A 21,797-nucleotide genomic window follows, 5' to 3' on the forward strand; every position below is an offset into this window, starting at 1 on the left:
CTGCTTATTCTCATTCGGGTCGCGGGCGTGCTGGAGCCTATCCTAGCTGCCTTCGGGCATTAGGCGGGGTACACCCTGAACTGATTAACTGATCGCCAGCCAATCGAGGGGGGACACATAGACAAACAACCATCCGCGAATTAGTTTATATCAGGGTTTAGTCGTCATCTTTCGTGAAAAATATAGAAATGAAACAAATGACTCGTTTGTCAAAAATGTTGGAGCCTAAATTGTGCTCCAATTCTGAAATGATTGGATTCCGGTAAGCATTGGGTGCAGAAGGACTCTGAACATGAACGGTTACGTCAACGCTGACAATAAAGTCATTTAGCCCCATCTGTTGACGAAAACGTGTAGTTACACGAAGGTGCATTTTTTTCCCCTTCCCCTTTCGGTCTACATGCGACAGAGCCTCATTTGTGACAACCAACCACTGCCTTTGACGTCTTCGCTGTTTTTGCGTCCGTTTATGTCAATAATATCAAAAAGCCAGGTGGATGCTCTTCGGTAGGAAAGCGTAGCAAAGCCGTTTGAAGAGGGGAGAGTGTGACGACGCCTGCTCAGGATGGTTCACTGACTGCAGTGCAGGGGTGGCTTGTTGGAGCGTCTTCGTACCGTGATCTGCACATTAAACATGTGACGTAGGGCTTTTTCGGACATAACCAGACTGTGAAGCGAGGATGAGGAGCCGCAGTAATTCGGGAGTGAGGCTGGATGGATATGCCAGGCTTGTCCAGGAGACTATTCTGTGTCACCAGGTACTCAATACGTGTTTGCATTTGAAAGTTCTTGCCAAAATCGAGTTTGAGATTTGGACAACAACAGAAACAGTGATTCTGAAAATGTGGTACTAGTACCACTAGTGGTACGCCGGTTCCCTCATGTGGCATGTGAAAGAATTACTGCCTAAATACTACCCAATTGTTGTTAACTTTTAAATTCAACATTTGTATTGAATTTTTATGTGCGATGCGTTTTCATTGAATCATTATTTAAGTACATTTTTAATTTTACAGTTTTTAAGTGCAGTGTTACAACAGTATAATTTTACAGTAGTTGACAAATGAATTTAAACATCTTTCTCGTTTTCTATGAACACTGATATACTGTACCTCGCTCCTGTGGTTATATGTTCGTATTCATGGTGGTATTTGGAGAGCTAAGTATTTTTTCCCGTCGTAAAATTTAAGAATGACTGACAAAGATGATTAAGAAATGTTTGTTTTAATGGGCAGGGATATTTTAGTTATAGAAAACGTCATTTTTTGAAAGGTATAGCTACTATATATTTTCTAAGCTTTTAAAATTTTATTATTATTGTTATTATTATTATATTGTGTTTATGCAATACAAAACAATACATCCTGATTTATATAGCGCTTTCACAACAGCTGTAACACAGCGCTTAACAAAACAGTTAACACAAAGTAAAATAAACACAACACATAACATAAAACACGGAGAATCGTGCAATCCTAACCACTTTTCCCTCATACGCTTTGTTGTTTAAAGCAAATGTTTGAATCATGATTCAATCAAAATGTATTGCACATGAAAGTTACATAAAAAAACAGCAAATAAATGTTTGAAAACAAACGTTTCGAAAAGATTGAATGCAAAGTTTAAGTTGAATACAACTCAACTGGACTCAACCTTTGTACTCAACTTGATCAAACGCAATATTTAAGACACTAACATTATGAATTGGGAATTTCTCCATTGCGAGACTAATAAAGTTTTTCTTATCTTATTATGCACAGTTTGAACATTTATTCTGTGATTCTTGCGCATAGCACTAGAGGAAGCCCGCGCACCAATAGTGATACTTGTACCACACTTTGAGAAGCACAGCTGTCAATACAGTATAACTTTAGGGCATATACGCAAATGTACAAAGAGTCATTAGCAATATAAAGTGTCAAGTGAAGCAGATCAAATCAAATTCATTGTGCAATTCTGCCCACATGCCACTTTATTTTGGACATTCACCAAATCTAATGAGATGCAGAGTCAAGTAAGATCTTTAAATGTGTTCTGGTATTTGGTGCAATGCAAATTGACAAAATATAACTTTATTCATGTGAAACAGTATATAAGTGACACTAAATATTAGTTAAAAATAGAATATGTATATTATTTTGATTGAAACAAGTGCATTAGAATTTTCCTTGAATTGACCCACATTGGTTAATCCAAAGTCTTCCCAACAATTTGGCCAAAACAGTGTTTAAAGGTCAGCTATCGGTTGTGGGAGTAAATATTTAGGGACGTGCTGTGTGTTTGTTTGCATCGACAAATCCGGATGTTCTGTTGTCCCTTGAGGTTCAGACTTCACCAGTGTGAAGTGCATCGAAACAAACATGGGCAAAGGTCAACCCTGCTGTAGATTGAGGCCTCCTGCCTGGGACTCGGCCCTTGAAGCACGTTGGACACGTCTGCTTTGTACTTATGCCGCTTATGCCACTTCCCCCAGCCCCTATACTGTATTCCTCTCTGCTGACACAGTTCCATAATTGATCATTTTCCTTTATTTGCCTTGTAAGAGGCTCGTATCTGTTAGGGAACTAGAAAACATCCGCCCTGTGAAGATTTGCAGTTGAAACTAATAGTCTTTCAATGCAGGAATTCAATAATTAGAAAAAAAGAAATCTGCATGACTGTATGTATTTTCATTCATTCATTCATTTCCTTTTTGGAAAATCTACAATGAAGTAGCAGTGTGTTATTTTTGTTATGCAAGATACTATTGCCTTCTTAGCTCCGTGTATCACTGAAGCAAAGTCTATCAGATTCAGTGCAAATTAATGCAGGGCAAGAAAAACCCTGCAGTCATTTACTTACGTAATTGTTGTAGCTGCGGTTTGTTGTACTTGAAATCCATCTTGAGGTCTATGAGCTAGTATGCTCTTTCTCCTCACTCGTAGTGCACTTCAGCCCACTAGTAGAATTACTACTAACTAGAATTTTTTTTCCACTACTAATTTCACATTTGGCCTACTAGTTTGCAATCAAACCTGACTAGTAAACTAGCAACATAACAAAACCCAACTAGAAGGCATGTGATTTACACTAGTAGCCTCGCGGACCCACTATTAGCACCAAAATGGCCACCAGTATATAGTTTTGACTCACTAGCGAAATGCCTTACTAATATGTCAAAATTGTCCTACTAGTGTGCAGAAATGTAACATACTAGTGAAAGGAAGTGGAAAAGAAAACATTACGACTACGACACCATTGTTCTCCTAGTGCATGCTAACCCTAGTGTACTAGTATACATGTTGCCTTCACTAGTAAGACAAATCAGCTTACAAATAGAACAAGTAGGGCACACTAGTAAAATAACTATGGTGAGCAAGTAGAACAGCTGTGATTTCGTATTCACATTTTTACTGGCCTACTAGTACACAATTAAACCTTACTAATACTTTGTAATTAGTCAGTAACACACTAGTAGCCTTTTCTATTGTAGTAGTACCAAATTGGCACTGGTAGTTTTGCCTCTTTAGTAACATGTAGTTGTCCTACTTTTACGCCAAAATTGTCCGGCTACTAGTGCAGAAATAGAAGAGAGTAGTGGAGAAATATTTACCTCATGTAGTAAGACGGTTATTCTAGTGCGCTCAAGTCCAACCCTTAATATCCAGCTCGAGGTTCATGTACTAGTATGCTCTTTGTCCATCCTTGTAGGACAACTTTGGCATACTATGAGGACAGCCACATTGCTGGTGGCACAAAATTGTGTACTAGTTGACCTGCATGCTCCTCGTAGTTCTAAAGTGAAGCCCAAGATGTTAACGACTAGAGCTAGTAGAATTTTAGGATGTCACTCGTACTAGTAGTAGCATGCAGAACAACTAGAGCAGGGATGTCAAACTCAATTTTGTCGCGGGCCGCATTGTAGTTCCCATTTCCCTTGGAGGGCTGTTATGACTGTGAAACCCTATCAGTAAGTCAGGAATAATGGTTTATTCAACTATTGTTTAAGTAACTCCAATGAGGGGTTTGGAAACAAGAAAATGCCTACAATATCTCACTTATTTATTACATATGAGATGTGGAAATTTTGGAGCACATTTTTGCGAGCATCATGGAAGTTGACTGGAAGTTGACATGTTTGATTTGCTTTTGCGGGCCACATAAAATGATGTGGCGGGCCGAATCTGGCCCCCGGGCCTTGAGTTTGACACCTATGAACTAGAGTATAGTTTAGCCGTATTAATAACATGTAGTTGTCCCACCCATACAGTTCTACTGGAGCACGCAAGTCATTCTACCAGTGTGCTGATTTTAATTGTCTTCCTAGAGTGGCTCTGTCAACTAATAAACCTTTCAGGAGGCTTTCAAGGCCATTCTTCTGCCTGGTATTGATTTTTGTGATGTAAATATGTATGTGTGTGTGTGTGTGTGTGTGTGTGTGTGTGTGTGTGTGTGTGTGTGTGTGTGTGTGTTTCAGAATCCAGTGTCAGGGCTCCTGCCTGCCAGTGCCCAGAAAAAGGATGCCTGGGTGAGAGATAACGTGTACAGTATTCTGGCCGTGTGGGGGCTGGGCATGGCCTATCGCAAGAATGCTGACCGGGATGAGGACAAGGCCAAGGCCTACGAACTGGAGCAGGTGTTTGTGAAAGCCAGTAGTAGCCATTCCTCTTTTGTTTCACCTCCCACTTGCTTACTGTATATGGATGTTGGCTCAAAGTTTTTATTTTAGGTGCTTCTGTAGGATTCAATACAAGTCAATGTTACAGGGGCAAAAGATTACAAATGCACTGATCTTGTATTATAATCTTTTGACAGTACAGTATACAGATACATTGATTGATGGACAGATAGTTCAAGACTTTTGCAAGATAAATGTCAGGAAAAGCCTACTAAAGCAGCTGAGCATGATTTGGGGTGGTTTCAAGGCATTTTATGCAGTATGGTGTCAGATATCTTTTGACTCCCATCTAACATGCGTTTGAATGCGATTGCTGAACTCTCAGTCCGGCTACATCTCAATTATAAGAAGGTGTGCACAGTTTTGCAGCACATTATTCCAGTTGTTTATTTTTACTTCTCAATAAGATAAAAAATCGTGTTGTTCAGATTATAGGTCACATTAATGTTGTTCATTGTTTTGAAATGATTCATCTTGGTATACCTTTTTTTAATCACATCACACACATTTTAACACGGGTGTGTAGACTTTTTTTATCCATTCTATGCATGTGTGGATCTTCACCATAACAGTATGTTCATGGTCAGTTGAGTGGAGTTCAACTGCATTTCCTGTAATGTGCTGTCTTGACAGAGTGTGGTCAAACTGATGCAAGGACTTCTGCGCTGCATGATAAGACAGGTAAGACATGCCTCTGTTTGCGATTGACTCCTGGTCTTGTTCTTCTGTAACGACACCGCCTTGTTTGTTTTCAGGTTGCCAAGGTGGAGAAGTTCAAACACAGTCAGAGTACCAAGGATTGTTTGCATGCCAAATATGATACTCCCACTTGTGCCACAGTGGTGGGAGATGACCAGTGGGGTCATCTTCAGGTGGATGCCACCTCGATTTACTTGCTGATGTTGGCACAGATGACGGCCTCAGGTTTGGGGATTGGCTTTGTTTGCATGAGGTGTTCTCAGTGGTCAAAAATAACATTTACCACTCATGCACATGAAAGAATATTTCACTTACATGAAACCACTGTCAACACACAACAAAGAATCAACAAAAACAATTTTGCTCAACTAAAAGAAGTTTAACACTCACTCAAAAATTTGTAACGCTCAAAACACACACACACACAGACAAAAAAAAAAAAACTCTCGTACTACAAATATCACACCAACCAGGCCTCTCAACATCATCCAAACACACAAAAATTAGCTTCACACTCACTCAGTAGACTTTCGCGGACACACACACACCAAAAATCTCAAACTAAAAACAATAACTATAATATTCTTTGATTTTTCATGCGCACTAAAAATCCATCCACAACCAAAAAATGCAACACACACCAAAAACACTCTCCCTCACATTGGAAAATTCATTCATTCATTCATTTTCCGATCCGCTTTATCCTCACAAGGGTCGCGTGGGTGCTGGAGCCCATCCCGGCCGTCTTTGGGGAGTAGGTGGGGGACACCCTGAACCGGTTGCCAGCCACTCGCAGGGCACAACATTGGAAAATATCACACACGTATATCAAAAAATTTTCCCAAACAACAAAAAACAATCTCATTCATACGAGAAAACCTCCCATACTCACCCCCCAAATTTTCACACACACCTAAAAACTCAATCATACCAAAAAAAAAAAACCCCACAAAACCTCTTTTGGTCAACAACCTCTCTGTTAAGATAAAAAAAAAAAATTCTAACTGTGAATGTTTTTTTGTTGTGCGTCAAGTTTTTTTGATCCATGTGAGTGGTAAATGCTATTTTGCAACTTTTTTCGTGTTCATGTTTAAATGCCTCAATGTTCTGTGGACATCACATTATAGACCCTCCAAAAAATGTGTGATCACGCAGGTCTTCGTATCATCTCAAACTTGGATGAGGTGGCTTTTATCCAAAACTTGGTCTTCTACATCGAGGCTGCATACAAGGTTGCGGTAAGCATCATGATTTTGGGAAGAGAATGTGGAGAAATTGAGACATTTTGAACCAAGGCCAGCTGCCTTCTTTCAGGATTATGGCATGTGGGAACGAGGTGACAAAACCAACCAGGGCATCCCCGAGCTCAATGGCAGCTCTGTTGGAATCGCAAAGGTATTTTAATTGCAAATTAGAATTACAGTGAACCCTGCATATTTGTGATCTGGCACACATAGATTCTCTGGGATTTTTCGAGGGGGAACCGATTCGCCTTTTTTCCCTCATTCACTATTTCTGTGCCATTAGTCCCAATTTGAAACAATTTGAAGTAAGTTGAGGCACTTCATTCAAACAAAAGTAGTCATTTGCCGCCAGTTTGTGCCATCTCTAGGCAATGACAAACCCTTTTGAAGAAGGGGTGCCTCATATATTCATAGATTTTGTTCGTGGGAGGGTTTACTGTATTTACACTCACCAATCAGTTCTCTCGGTCAGTGTACAAACTTTATATAGCTGAGGCACATATTTTACTTTTGAAACATCTCATGGAACATCACAAAACAAAAGTGTCACAAAAAGTGTAAACACAGATTCATTATGTACCTTCTGCTATCTAGTGGACAATTATTTAACTGTTCTGCATGTCACCATATGCCACTGGCATAGATAGATGAACAATACAGTATATTATTTGTGCATTGTTTGGGAATTACTGCATTAGGTACTGCACACTCAAGTACAATCCAAACCAAACCAAGGTATGCATGTGTTCTTTGTTTTGTGGGCTTCAGGCTGCTCTAGAGGCTATCGATGAGCTGGATCTTTTTGGTGCCCACGGTGGCCCAAAGTCTGTCATCCATGTTCTTCCTGATGAAGTGGAACACTGCCAGGTACAATATACCTTCAACCTTCCAAGCATGTACAAGTATGGACAGTTATTTATTCGACATCCTTGATATCCATTGTAAAGTACTACTGTATGAACATAGTGTATGTAAGATTTGGGGGTGGCCAATGGCCCTGTATCCCACAAGACTTGATCCACCCCTGCACTGAATAGTACCTGAATCCCCTTGCCAAAACAAGAGAGGGCCGTTTTTCGAACTGTTAGTGTGGAGAAATTCATACAGTAGTGGGAGGCATGGGAAAAAAGAAAGTCATACTTGTTCGACAAGTGTGCTTAGTTATCTTACGAGCGAGGACAAAGAACATACTTAGTGTATGGACCGTAAGATGGATATCAAAGTATCACATAAATGTTCAAACAGCGTTCCATACGCAGAGGGCTGGTGGGTGTGTGCCTCCACTGCTGTGATAGATATCAAAGTAAAAATCTTCTGAATCGCCTCTTTTGACACGCTTCAGTCCATCCTGTGCTCCATGCTGCCCAGAGCTTCAACTTCCAAAGAGATAGATGCCGGCCTCCTGTCTGTTATATCTTTCCCCTCGTTTGCAGTGGAGGATGCAGAATTGGTGGCCATCACCAAGTCGGAAATCATCGGGAAATTGCAGGTACTATTTAAGACCGCATTTTGTGAACACTATTTAGAAATGGTGTATTTTTGTAGTCTCAACCACTGTGCTGTGGCACATTTGTGGGAAATGATCCAATTTCTCTTGGATCCCAAAAAATATTTTTTATTCGCTACGAATAATGCATCTTTCTATGCCAGCGATGTAAAGTGACAGGCTGAACAATGAAATGCTCTTCCACTTGATGACAGCAGGTACAATTAACTGGTAACCACACATTTCCATTCAACAGAATAGTACCTTTGTGTTAGAAAAAAAAAAAAAAAAAAAACAGGATTAATTTCACAATATGTAAACTTGTGGATAAATTGAGATGAGACCATTATTTCAGTATATGTACTTTTTTTTTAGTCCTTTTTCTTTATGGGGTTCGACTGTATGTAGACTCTGTATCTTGGACCAGTAAAGGTACACTGTATTATCCTAAAGAAATGTTGCTAACCTTGTATTCTGTGTCAGGGACGCTATGGTTGTTGCCGCTTCATCAGAGATGGATATCATTGTCCTAAAGAGGTAAGACTTACAGCAATCTTTCATATGAAGCCTAAATATTCCAAGAATTAGTCATGTCACTCCAGGCACTATTACATAAAACACTGAAAGTAGAAGAGTGCATTTTTTTTCCTGGCAGCGTATCATCTCATTGTTTTATTTTCATCAAATTTATATGACTTATATGACTTAAAGTTATTTTATTAGAACTCAATGAATTGCAGTAGTGCACCTCTGTAGTGAATTGTAGCGATGGGAAAACTAACCTTTAAGATGCTGAACCAGTTGTTGTATTTGTTTTTTTTTTTTTTGGACTCCTCTAGATGGCACTGTCTGTTCAACATAGGGCTGAAAGCACATAGACATTCTTAAACCCCTGTCTTTAAAACAACAGTGCCATGTAGAGGAGTCAAAACATACAACTGGTTCATGAAGCATCTTGAAGCTTCATTTTCCCATCACGAGTGAAAAAAATATTTTGTCCTATCACCCAGGACCCAACCCGGCTGCATTATGATCCTGCTGAGCTGAAGCTATTTGAGAATATTGAATGCGAGTGGCCCGTCTTCTGGACCTACCTCATTCTTGATGGTATCTTTACAGGAGACCAAGTGCAGGTAAGAAAGACAACCTCGCTACTTTAATGATGAAAAAAAAAATATATATATATATATATATATTATTTTTTTCTTTTTTTATGACTGGGTGCGCTTGTAGATTAATATTGGACAAAACTATTGTGTGTTGTGTTTAGGTGCAGGAGTACCGTGAGGCACTGGAGGGCATATTGATCCGGGGGAAAAATGGCATCAAATTGCTGCCTGAACTTTATGCTGTACCAACTGACAAGGTACATTGCTCCACTGAGATAGATAGATAGATAGATAGATAGATAGATAGATAGATAGATAGATAGATAGATAGATAGATAGATAGATAGATAGATAGATAGATAGATAGATAGATAGATAGATAGATAGATAGATAGAACTTTATTCAATATCGAGGTCCAGTAACTAGTACACTCTTTGTCCTCATTTGAAGAATATTTCAGCACAACACCCAACAGTTTTGTTTCCTCTACAGTTTGACATTTTTACACACTAGTAGGACAACTAGAGCATAATTGAACAACTGATACTTTGAACTGGATCTGGGTCTAGATTCATGTTCTTGTATGCTCTTTTTTCTCTCCTGAAATAAATACCAATGACTAGTAGAACAAAGTCCACTACTGCCTTCCAATACTGAATAACATTTCTCCACACAGGTAGGACTTTGGCCTACTATTGAGACAACTACATGTTGTTCCTTCTACCAGTAGTGTCCAGGGAAGGTAGTGCATGACACATGCTGAACGCTCAGGCCTCGTAGTGTTACTAGTTCAGCAGCGCAGAAGTGGTTTAATTGCATGGTATCAAAACTGAAGTGGCACCAGGAGTCAAACAAACCGTAATTAAAAGCCATTCTAACAGTGTGGGGAATTGTCTTATTTGTGTGGGCAAAGAGCATCCTCGTACATGAACCTTAACCTGGATGTAGGGATATCCACTAAATCCTCAAACAGCCTTCCATTAATTGTCCCCTTTTTCTGTCTCTTTGTGTTTATACTTGAGATCGATTATGATTATTATCATTCAATGTGGAAGTGTGAAGCTGTATGTGATTGTAGGTGGAGGAGGAGTACAGCAACCCGCACTCTGTGGACCGAGTAGCCATGGGCCAGGTCCCTCACATGTGGGGACAGTCGTTGTACATCCTGAGCTGCCTTTTGGCTGAGGTAGCTGGACGTAGCATAGAAGCCATGGCACCGCTTGTGTTGTTAACTGCTACACTCATTTGTTGATGCAGCCAAACTTAACGCATGTGCATTCTGTTTGAAGGGCTTTTTGGCACCAGGAGAGATCGATCCTCTCAACAGGAGGTTCTCCACAAATTTAAAGCCTGATGTTGTAGTTCAAGGTTGGTTTGAGGTGGAAATCTTTGTCCTCATTCGTAAGAAAACATAGCACACTAATAAATTGACATGGGTGTGTCTTACTACCAATGTTTTATTCTGTCACTGCCTTCCACTACCATATGACATTACTGCACATTAATTGGACACATTGTGCATACTACTAGGACATGTTGCTCATAAGGAAACTACTTATGGGCACTTTGGCTAGTCAGGTCCAGCAGACTACTAATGCATGACACATGCCTACTCATTGGGCCTAATAGTGTTACTAGCGTAGTACTGTAGTTTACCCGTAATGAGTAATAGTAGGGGAAAGTCACAGTCATAGTGAAAAGAAAACATTACTAGGATGATGCAGTCATTCTACTAGTGCACTGGCAAAAAAAAAAGTGGACTGGAACATGAAACTGGATATCAAGGATATGGAATAAATGTCGATACAAAAGTTTTTTTAAAACTTGTGTTTGTGTCAGTTTGTGTCTTAGCAGAATCGAAGGACATCCAGAAGTTATTGAATGAGCATGAGATAAAGGTCCAAATGTTGTCCGAGGTTCTGCCAATCAGGGTCCTGCCTGCTCGCATCCTGAGCCACATTTATGTCCGACTGGGTACTCAAATGCAAACAAAATACTGTTTTCTTTCTTCTTTCAAAGTGGTCAACTGTATGCTGATCCTATTTTCCTGTGTCAACGCCACAGGGAATTGCAAGAAGCTGAATTTGAGTGGCAGGCCCTACAGACACATCGGAGTTTTGGGAACATCCAAATTTTATGAGATCAGGAACCGCTCATACATATTCACCCCTCAGGTACAACAAGCTTCCTCTTGAAGATTCCGTCATTCCCCTTCGGTTGTTCTGTTGTCAATCCTTTCTTCTTCTATGGTGAAGTTTCTGGATCAGCACCATTTCTACTTGGCCCTGGACAACCAGATGATCGTGGAGATGTTGCGTACAGAGGTGGCCTACCTCTCCTCCTGCTGGAGGATGACAGGACGACCCACCTTGACTTTCCCCATCACCCGCAGCATGCTCGGTAAAGCACAAAGTACAACACCCTTCATTGCATGTGAATGTAAAGAAAACGAGCAGAAATTTCAAATGAATTAATGAGCTATTAAAGCCTATTATACTTTTTAACATGTAAAAGGACAGAAGAACAGCGGATGCCAAGCAAATATGCTCCCTTTTCTTATGTGTGGTGGGAGAGTTTTTGGGGGGCACTGTGAGAGGTTTTTTTCCTCACTCTGTGTGTATGTGTGTGTGTGTGAGAGTGTTTTTTGATGACCATGAGAGTTTTTAATTGTGTGAGAGGGAGTGGCGGCTCTAGACAGTTTTACCTTGGGTCGCGTGGGGGGAGCAGGTTGTTCAGTTGGGAGGGCGGAGGTTATAACTCTTCCCTCCCGTGCACACACATGCACAAACGCATTTCAAATGCAGTTTTCATCACTTTATTTGTCATGATTAGGTTTTCATTTTACAACTATCTCATTTTCCCAGTTGACGATGGAGATGCAATTGATCCATGTATCCTAGCAACGCTGAGGAAGCTGCAGGATGGCTATTTTGCGGGCTCAAGGTCTGTTTCCTCATGCTTCACACATGGGGGTGTAACTCTGTTGAATAATTAGAATTTAGACCACTCACCCCAAAAAAATCATAGTAACGGTCTTTCTCGTGAAGTTTCAAGACAAACTAAAATGGATGTAACCTCTTACGGGTGAACTGAATTCACCCTACTCATAGCTTTTGATTCCACATGTCCAACTGTTCATATGGAGGGACAAGAAGAGTCAAAGAAAGGCAGGGAAGTGGATGTCCCTGGAAAGTGTCATGGATCAGACACCTGTTATGAATTTTGCCGTTTCAACTCCCAACTTTGAACAGTTGGGCAGTCAAAAGATGACAGAATCTTCAAATAAGTTCACCCTTAAATTTTCTAGTGTATATTAGGTTCATCCTGAAATTTCACCCGAAAGCCCCATATCCCTAAATTTTTGTAAGTAGTGTTCATAAGATTTGGTGTGCTTTCAGGATCCAGATGTCGGACCTCTCCAGTTTACAGACCACTTCCTTTCACACTCGACTTAGCTTCTTGGATGAAGAAAACGACGACAGCTTACTTGAAGAGGATGAAGAGGAAGAGAAAGACTATGGAGAAGAATACAGCCAATGTGAACCTTCAGGTACATTATGGGGACAATATTCATTTTGATTTCGGATGTATATTAACTCCCATTAAAAGTTCCCACCTTTGAAAATTCCCCCATTTTTGCAAGCATCTATTTGAACGATCCAGGTGAATCCCTAACCAATTGTTTTTTTTTTTTTTTTTTTCTTCACTCTAATAGGCTCAAACGACATGTTTGATCAGTACCTCACGCAGCTCCTCCACAGCACCACCACCAGATGTCATCTTCCTCCCATCCAGGGCGGGGAACACCACGTGTTCAGTGCTGAACACACAACCAGAGATATCCTGTCTATGATGGCTCAGGTTCAAGGTCTTAACGTGCCCAGTGAGTTGGAGTTGTCTATTATTGCATTACCAACTGCAAGCATGCCCAGAAAAAGTCAGAATCAATCCCTGATAACAAAATGAACATTTGTTTGCTATTATGACTCCTTGAAATATTCCATATGAAAAAATAGTGAGGCACAAACTACTCATAGCAGGGGTGGGCCATGATCCAATTTAGGAGTGAAACAGAACAGACAAGTGCAGGCAAGAATGATCCTGATGTGTGCCTGGTGTGGACACATAGCCTAAAACAGGGGATTGATTACAAGCCCTCTGCATGCACCGCCAAGGGCAGGGATGAGTAATTTCCTGTAAATGCTGGAGGGGGACACCATTTTTACTAGTATGACAAAAGTGACAAAATGTATGATGGATGACAAAAAAGCAATTTTATGTATGGACAAAGTATGTGTATACTGTTCATGCAAAATATATGCACTTAATGTATAGTATTTCATTTTGACAATACAGTTTGTGGTGCATGTATAAAAGGTCCACGATCCTAACCCAACAACAAAGGGTTGGAAGCAAATAACAACATAACCACATACTGTGATTTTTTTTTCCCAGTGCAAAGCATTAGCTTGCATAAAAATTCAAGGATGGCACAAAACGGATGAACATGAAACCAACAAAAAGAACTCATTTTATGCATTTTTCACATAAAAATCAACTCACTCAAAATGGTAATATCTTGTAGTATCTTTGTCCTGCATGTCATTACAAATCCGTATAAAACAATTGGCCGACTCACGTAGTACTATAGGGCAGTAAAAGACTCTGCCCTACTCTGCAATGAATGTAAAGTGGAGTTGCTACTCTATTGCACTGTGTATATTACAACACACATATTTGTATGCTTTACAGAGTCTTCCATGTATCTACCTGTTGTCCCTCTCATGAACAAGCATCGCAAATCTCTCAACCTGTTGGAAGTTCCTCAGCCTGCCTCACATGCAAAGCAACACAAGGTAGTCACATATGCAAATTTTCGAATGACTTCACTTGACTGATTTCCCCCTCAATATGGGAAACCATTTGCGTATATATTTGAATCAATGTTGTCCAATTTATTGGACAAAGTGTCGCAGTGCAGCTGATCTCCACTTGCCGCGAGACGCCCAGGGCAACATGGATTTTGCAGTGCTGGTGAGACAGCTGAAGGAGTGTCCAACTCTGCAAGACCAAGCAGACATCCTTTACATTCTCTATATGATGAAGTAAGGAAAAAAAAAAGAAGCAATGATGGCAAAAGAAAAAAAAATCTGTCTACTTAAACGCTCTTTTGTGTTTGCTGGCTAGAGGAGCTGATTGGCTGGTTGAGGTGTCAGGTCCAGGCCATGGTTGGGTGAGTGTCCGCACCCTATTGGAGGAGCTGTATGTGCAAGCTGGAGCCTGCAAGGAATGGGGTCTCATCAGATACATCTCGGGAATACTGCGCAAGAGAGTGGAGGTCCTCGCTGAGGTCAGGAAATACAATTTTAGGCTATCATAGCAGTGAAATTAAGTTAAGGCCTTTTCAAACTGCACTTGGTCTTCTTGATGTTCACAGCAGGACAGTGTGTGTGTGTGTGTGTGTGTGTGTGTGTGTGTGTGTGTGTGTGTGTGTGGGTGTGTGTGTGTCCCTGTGCGCGCGTGTGCGGTAATGGCCGATCACGAAAGTTGATTGGCTTGAAAAGTAGACCTTTGGTCAAAAAAAGTTGGGCACCCCTGATCTATAGCAACAGTGTTCAAATGAATACTGTTCTTAAAAAATTCGATTCAATATGATAATAAATACAACATTATTATTTGTGTGTTGCACAGGCCTGCACAGATCTTATTTCCCACCACAAGCAAATTACCGTGGGTCTTCCTCCTGAACCCAGGGAAAGAGTCATCACAGTGTAAGTCAAAGTTGCTAAAAACTGACAGTTGGTGTTTGAATTGTTCACAATAATAATACTAATAATCATCATCATCATCATAATACATTTTATTTGCATATGCTTTAAAAAACACTCCACATACTTTACATCGTAAAAGACAATGAATAATTTAAAAAAAAACAGAACAACAAATTATTTATAATTTTATCTGTGGTTTTATTGTTCTTGTTTTGATTGTAAAGTGTCCTTGAGTGTTTTGAAAGGCGCTTATACATGTAATGTATTATTATTATTATTATAGGCATAAGACGAAATAAAAAAATAAGATACTCGTAATATTAAAAACAATATGGGTGCCTTGAAGGTGATGGGAAGAGTTTTATACTGGATTCATTGTTGGATGGGGAGTCAGTGTAGGTGTTGATCCCTGGTGCGGGAGTGGGTGAGGAGACGGGCATCATGATTTTGGATGTATTGAGGTTTATTGAGGGTTTTTGTGGGTAAACCCTAAAGGATGCTATTGCAGTCTTCTAGTTGTGAGAGTGACTGATCAAAGATGATGCCACGGTTACCGATATGAATGGGAGAGCCGTCAATAGAAAGTGAGAAGCCAGGACAGAATGTGTGAAGTGATTTTGGGTCGATGATGAGGATTTCTGACTTGTTGCTATTTTTGTTAGTTTGAGGAAGTTGGTCTGCATGCAGCTTTTTATGTCTAAAAGGCAGTTGATCATGGTAGAATGAGTGGCAGCAGTGTCGGCGGAGATTTAGAGATGGGTGTCATCAGTGTAGCAGTGGAAATTGAGAGCTTAGTGGCGTATGATGTGACTAAGAAGAAGTATGTAAAGGATAAAGAAAAAGGGGCCAAGCATGAGCCTTGGGGGACACCTTGGGTGACTGGGGCTGAGATTTATCCTGATGAACTGGTGGCGGTTGGTGAGGTATGATTTTAACCAGGAGAGAGTAGTGCCAGTGATGTTAAGGGAGGACTCAACGACGGGTGAGGAGGTTGGAGTGAGTTATGGTGTCCAAAGCGGCTCTGAGGTCAAGTAAGGGAGTGTTGAGGGAGTGAGTGTCAGAGGAGAGGAGGAGATCGTTGATGATCATTTCTTTTCCAGTCCTCTCCCCCCTGAGGAGCTTAACGCTCTCATCTTTGAAGCCAGCGGTCAGGACATCAGTGTTGCTGTTCTCACTCAGGTGATTAGAGGGATGACATGTCAATTTTTTTTTCCCCCCTCCTGTGACAACTACTGTGAGACGTGTGCTGGTCTTGCAGGAAATCATGGTCTACTTGGCTATGTATGTGCGCTCCCAGCCCGCCCTATTTGGAGACATGCTCCGACTGAGAATAGGACTCATCATGCAAGTGATGGCCACCGAGTTGGCTCGCAGTCTGCGATGCTCTGGTAGGAATTTGCTTGCTTTCACACTTTGGCACAGACCCACCTGCACATTCATGTTAACTGGGGGGCAGCACACACCCTCCACCATTCCAAGTGCTTCTGATTGACGTGTGAGCATATGGACAATTCTCCGAAAGATTCCAATAAATGACCCTCAAATATCAAAACACTTTAGGTGAAACTGATAAGAGTGGATATTTTGTCATCATTATTCAAATACTGTATACGAATGTAGAAAAAAAAGGGGATTAGCAAATAGGGCGGTTACTTCATTCGGGGGGCAGCCCGGTGGTCCAGCGCGTTGACCTCACAGTGCAGAGGTACCGGGTTCAATTCCAGCTCTGGCCTCCCTGTGTGGCATGCTATTAATACTTTTTAAAACAACCTGTAGTTGATAATTATGATGAAGATATTCTTCATAAGAAGGAAAACTGGAAAGTGGAAACTGACCCAGACCATACCATGAAAAATGAACAATAACATAATGGAATTGTTTCAAAAAGGCTTCATTCCTTTGTAGGGGAAGAGGCCTCTGAAAGTCTGATGAGTCTGAGTCCTTTTGGCATGAAGAACTTGCTGCACCACATCCTCAGTGGCAAGGAGTTTGGCGTGGAAAAAAGCAGTGAGTTTTCAACTACTTTATCTGAGTGAGAGCAGCAGGGAGTCAACCCGCTATTGGATTTCATTAGTGTCTGTAATTGGACCTTATATTCTGCCTGTTGGATATACATTAGAAGTATATTTTTTTATCCCTATGCATCAGTGCGACCCATCCAGTCAACAGCTACCAGTCCGGCCATCTCTATCCATGAACTAGGACACACTGGAGCCACCAAGACGGAGCGCTCAGGAATACACAAACTCAAGAGTGAAATCAGACTTGTTTATTTGGAGTCATTCCACTGTCAGCCACTAGACGGCATCAATGAAGTGTGTCAATAATAGTTTTTCTTTTGCCTTTGGTTGCAGTTGGATGACTCCCGGCCACTCAGTGTGGGTTTACAAAAAAAAAATATATATATATATATACACACACATAAATATGATGCTTGCTATTTGACATTTTCGTGCTGTAGTTCCATTACCGGAATGGCCGCTCACTCTTGCTCTCTCTGTACAAGATCATGAAATAATCTCATTTGTAACCCTTTTGAGCTGATTTCATTCATCGCATTACGCCTCGAAGGATGCATGAAGGCATCTCAAATTTCATGTCATGTGTCATCCATGTGCTTATGTAGATCGTCAGCGGCAGCCTCTCCACATGCAGCAATGTCACCTCTCCTCGCTCCACGGTAAAACATTTCACCTCATCTGCTTTCAATTCATTTCATTCGGCATTTGAAGGGTTCATTTTGATGATTTTTTTTTTTGTTCACTGAATGTTCACATGAAAGTATATTAACAGTAACTATATTTAAATGAACGTAATGTTTTGCAGGTAGAGCCTTACAATTTGGCTTTCATTTTTCTTGTCCTCAAGCCAAATCATCATTCCAGTATTCACAGTCTAACCTTGACTTGTGAGTGATTCAATCAGAGTTATTTTGAGATACAAGCCATCACTGGGCCGAATTTTGTAATCTTTTTTTTTTTGGGGGGGGAGGGGGGCTTGATTTGGTAATGTCACAATAAGAAACAATTTTTCAATTGTTGCCATTCCCAGTTGAAGTTTACTGTCAAACTAAACATAAAATAAAGATAATTATGTTTGTATATTTGAAATAACTCCATAATTCTGCCTTATATGAGAGTCTGTTAGCTTAAAGCTAACACACAATGCAAAATGTCTGAGGCGGGCTAACAAAACTAGCATTGTTGTCACAATGTTAACCCTTTACGCAATGGATATTGTAGCACAAATGGTGCCGTAACACTTATAAGCAGAATATCATATTTCCAGGCATTTTTTCTTCATCCTCTGTGAAAACGGCATAAAAAACAACAACACACAATAATGACACACAAGAAGGAGTTGCACAATAAATGAACTATACAAAAGCTGCTTAATTCTTTGCGTTCTATTTAATTGCAATTACTATATATATATATATATATATATATATTTTAATAAAGTACAAAAATGTAAGCACTATTTTTGTCAAATACAATATTTCTAATTGTAATTATTCTTATTTAAGTACATTGGGGCAGGGCCCGTGGGTATTAAATATAGCAAACATCTCTCAGTATGATGCAGTGCAGTTCTACACTGTGGCAAAATACAATATTCCTATTTTTATATTAATACCTCTCTGAGTGTTGTCATTAAAAGACACGGTTCTTGTTCTATTGCATCTCAATCAGACTGTGTAGGTGTACTAATGATGCGGAATCATCTTGAAAGGCTCCACTTTCTTTTAGTGCAGTGTTTCCCAACCGTCATTGGGCCATATTTTACATTACCTCATGGCACTCCACCATACATAATTGTCACAAAAAATGGGTTCATTCTGTATCTTCTGCTAACTAGTGGAAGATGTTATTATTCTGCCTGTCAGTGTATGTCACTGGCATAGATAGATGAACAGCAATACATTGTGTGTACTAAATGCATGACTTTTAGAAATTGGATCATTTCTCGGGGCACCCCTGATGATCTCTCATGGCACAATGGTTGGAAATCATTGCTCTAGTGCACGGTTCACAACAAATGCATTTAGGGCAGATTACGTTGCAACATGTAATCAATCACACTTCCGAAAGCAAGTCAAATATATTTCTCCGCAGCGTTGTAGCAGCCCCTCCACTCCCAGTGGGATGTTGTCCCCAGTGGGCTCTGGTCAAGGTGATGGGCAGCTGCACTGGGAGGAGAGGCAAGGCCAGTGGCTCAGGAGACGCAGATTGGATGGAGCTATCAACCGAGTCCCAGTGGGTTTTTACCAGAAAGTGTGGAAGATTCTGCAGAAGTGCCACGGCCTGTCCATTGATGGCTACGTCTTACCCTCGTCCACCACAAGAGAGGTAAGTGTCCATGTTTGTTTTCTGAAACAGGCAGGCAGTGACTAGGGAAAAGCAAGAACAGCTGGGACACACTTGGTTACTGCAAAAGATGCCAGGTTATCTTTTGTGTTCTTGACAATTAATTTAAAAGTTGAAAGACTTAATCATCATGAAATTTTGGTTGGTCATGAAGGGTGGATCGCAAATAAATGAGCAAAGGTGAAGGGTTGTAATAAATCCGTCGCCCTCGCCCGTGCATTGTGACACTGAAGACCCTCAAGCTCACTCATGAAACCGTCCGCGTTTGATAACGCTGTTCTTGAACCTCATACATTCTTTCGAGATGAAAAGTTGACCTTTCGCAGGCTATGTGCAGATGCACGAGTATTTTGTTACATGTATGAATCAACAAACATTGCATTTGGTGGACTTGAAGCGTTAAACATTTATGTAGGCTTGATTTGAGAAAACCTTTAGCATAACAGTCAGCTTTAATCAGACTTAACCCGTTTTGCACAGAACGTCATGTGACCAAACCCGGAAAACAGGTTAGCAGATTTCCTGTGTGTGCTGTGATAACTACTGGTTGATAAAAGCTTCTTATCCCAATTTTCGGGTGAAAAACAAATCTTTGTAGCTCACTAACCGTCAGGAAACACTGATCTGCATGGATGCTTTCTCCTGCCTTCTGTGTAGATGACAGCAAGAGAGATCAAGTTTGCAGTGCAGGTGGAGTCGGTTCTCAACCACGTGCCTCAACCGGAATACAGACAGCTGCTGGTGGAGACCTTGACGGTTCTGGGCCTGGTAGCCGACGTCGACGTTGACAGCATTGGGGGTGTCATCCATGTGGAGCGCATCCTACACATGGCCAACAACCTGTTCCTCAACGATCAGGTACAGTGTACTGATACCAAGGAGCCTCCTTTTTGGAGGACCGTGTCCACTAAGTCCTTCTTTCTCTCCATGCCCAGAAATCTCACAGTGCCTGTGACTATTTCCTTCAGAAGGACCCAGCAACAGGAATTTGCAACTTTTTCTATGACAGCGCCCCCAGTGGCCGTTATGGCACCATGACGTATTTGTCGAAAGCGGCGATCACATATGTTCAGGACTTCCTGCCGAGTTCAAGCTGCCTGATGCAGTGAAGAAGTAAATCATTCAAAAAAAATGCTGTCCAACATTTATTCAATGTCCTTGACATCCATCTTAACTCAACTGCATTTACAACAACTCAGCCCACTGGCAGAATGACTCTCTTACCAGTAATGTTTTTTTTCCTTACTAATATGTAGCCCATCAGTACAACCTTAAAATGGATTTTCTTGATATTGGATAAATGCTCAAACGTCTTTATTTCAAGATAACCATTATTAGTCTCACGATGGGGAAATAAGCATTACGGTAATTATTGCAAACATTACTTCAACAAGTGCCCTAGTTGCAACTGGTGTGCTGAATTGTCTTTCCAAACTAGGTGCTCCTGAAAGACATATGAAGAGGCATGTGATTGTAATATGTATCCGATTATATCATATTGTTATGATGGTCTTGACACTTCATTTGTAAACCTGGATTGTGCACATCATTTTAATCGGGATCTACAGTAGCTCACAAAAGTGAGTACACATTTCTGCATCTATGTAACTATATCTCTTCATGGGATAACACTGAAGAAATTACACAAATATATAACCCCTGGAAACAAAAATGAGTCCACCCCGAAGTGAAAATGTCCAAATTGAGCACAGTTTTGGTATTCCAGCAGTCAGAGTGGCCAGTGAAAGTTCAAAATGGCACTTCATGACAAAGAACTCTCTGAAGACCTGAAAAAAGTGTAGTTGCTCTGCATAAAGATGGCCTGCGCTATCAGAAGATTGCCAACACCCTGAATTTTAGCTGCGGCATCCTGGTCAAGACCATCTAGTAGTTTAACAGGACACGCTCCACTCAGAACAGCCCTCGCCCTAACCAAAGAATTGCTGTGTACATGCTCAGCGTCACATCCAGAGGTTGTCTTTTCAAAAATATGCACGTGATAGCTGCCAGTATCGCTGCAGAGGTTGAAAGGATGACGTGTCAGCCTGTCAATCCTCAGACCATATTCTGCACATTGCTCAAATTGGTCTGCACGGCTCTTGTCCCAAAAGGAGGTTTGCTGAAGACAAGCATACTTAGGACATGGATCACTGGAACCACGTCCTGTGGTCTGAGGAGTCAAAGATACTTACTTACTTGGTTCAGATGGTGTCAAACGTGTGTGGCGGCAACCAGGTGAGCAGTAAAATGACACGTGTGTCTTGCCTACAGTCAAACCTGAGGGTGGGAGTGTCATGGCCTGGGGCTGCACAAGTGCTGCCAGCATTGGGAGCTACAGTTGATTGAGGCAACGACGATTGCCAAACGTGGTCAAGATCATCTCAGAACAGCCCTCGAACTAACTAAAGAATTGCTGTGCACATACTCAGTGTCACATCCAGAGGTTGTCTTTTCAAAAATATG

At 40.9% G+C, this 21,797-nt stretch overlaps 1 protein-coding gene across 4 annotated transcripts; it reads left to right on the plus strand.

Annotated features, from left to right (window-relative positions):
* The first annotated feature begins 141 nt into the window (after positions 1-141).
* phka2 (phosphorylase kinase, alpha 2 (liver)) lies at positions 142-21,123 on the plus strand. Of its 4 annotated transcripts, none has more exons than XM_019886485.1 (32): positions 142-758; positions 4,457-4,615; positions 5,291-5,338; positions 5,413-5,581; positions 6,512-6,594; positions 6,671-6,751; positions 7,369-7,467; positions 7,943-8,089; positions 8,570-8,623; positions 9,097-9,219; positions 9,357-9,452; positions 10,275-10,382; positions 10,486-10,564; positions 11,036-11,170; positions 11,261-11,370; positions 11,452-11,596; positions 12,061-12,139; positions 12,595-12,746; positions 12,912-13,079; positions 13,949-14,052; positions 14,159-14,301; positions 14,384-14,546; positions 14,888-14,967; positions 16,068-16,146; positions 16,226-16,355; positions 16,873-16,974; positions 17,116-17,231; positions 17,319-17,345; positions 17,594-17,647; positions 19,083-19,316; positions 19,992-20,192; positions 20,270-21,123. In XM_019886485.1, the coding sequence occupies exons 1-32, from the start codon at positions 681-683 to the stop codon at positions 20,441-20,443; spliced, it is 3,720 nt and encodes a 1,239-aa protein (XP_019742044.1). In that variant the 5' UTR covers positions 142-680; the 3' UTR covers positions 20,444-21,123. The 4 variants fall into 4 exon arrangements, with proteins under 4 accessions (XP_019742044.1, XP_019742045.1, XP_019742046.1 ...); XM_019886486.1 differs by having other exon boundaries at positions 14,165-14,301; XM_019886487.1 differs by lacking the exon at positions 17,319-17,345 and having other exon boundaries at positions 143-758; positions 17,116-17,232; positions 17,592-17,647.
* The last annotated feature ends 674 nt before the right edge of the window (positions 21,124-21,797 follow it).

Source organism: Hippocampus comes, unplaced genomic scaffold (assembly GCF_001891065.2).
Source record: "Hippocampus comes isolate QL1 unplaced genomic scaffold, H_comes_QL1_v1.1 scaffold261, whole genome shotgun sequence".
Taxonomy (NCBI): Eukaryota; Metazoa; Chordata; class Actinopteri; order Syngnathiformes; family Syngnathidae; genus Hippocampus; species Hippocampus comes.

Bases quoted from the DNA above. Each gene is read 5' to 3' on its own strand.
- phka2 (XM_019886485.1), top strand. From the start codon at position 681: ATGAGGAGCCGCAGTAATTCGGGAGTGAGGCTGGATGGATATGCCAGG. The intron at 9,453-10,274 runs GTACATTGCTCC...ATGTGATTGTAG, and splicing joins ATGCTGTACCAACTGACAAG to GTGGAGGAGGAGTACAGCAA. The intron at 17,346-17,593 runs GTGGGTTTACAA...GTGCTTATGTAG, and splicing joins ATGACTCCCGGCCACTCAGT to ATCGTCAGCGGCAGCCTCTC.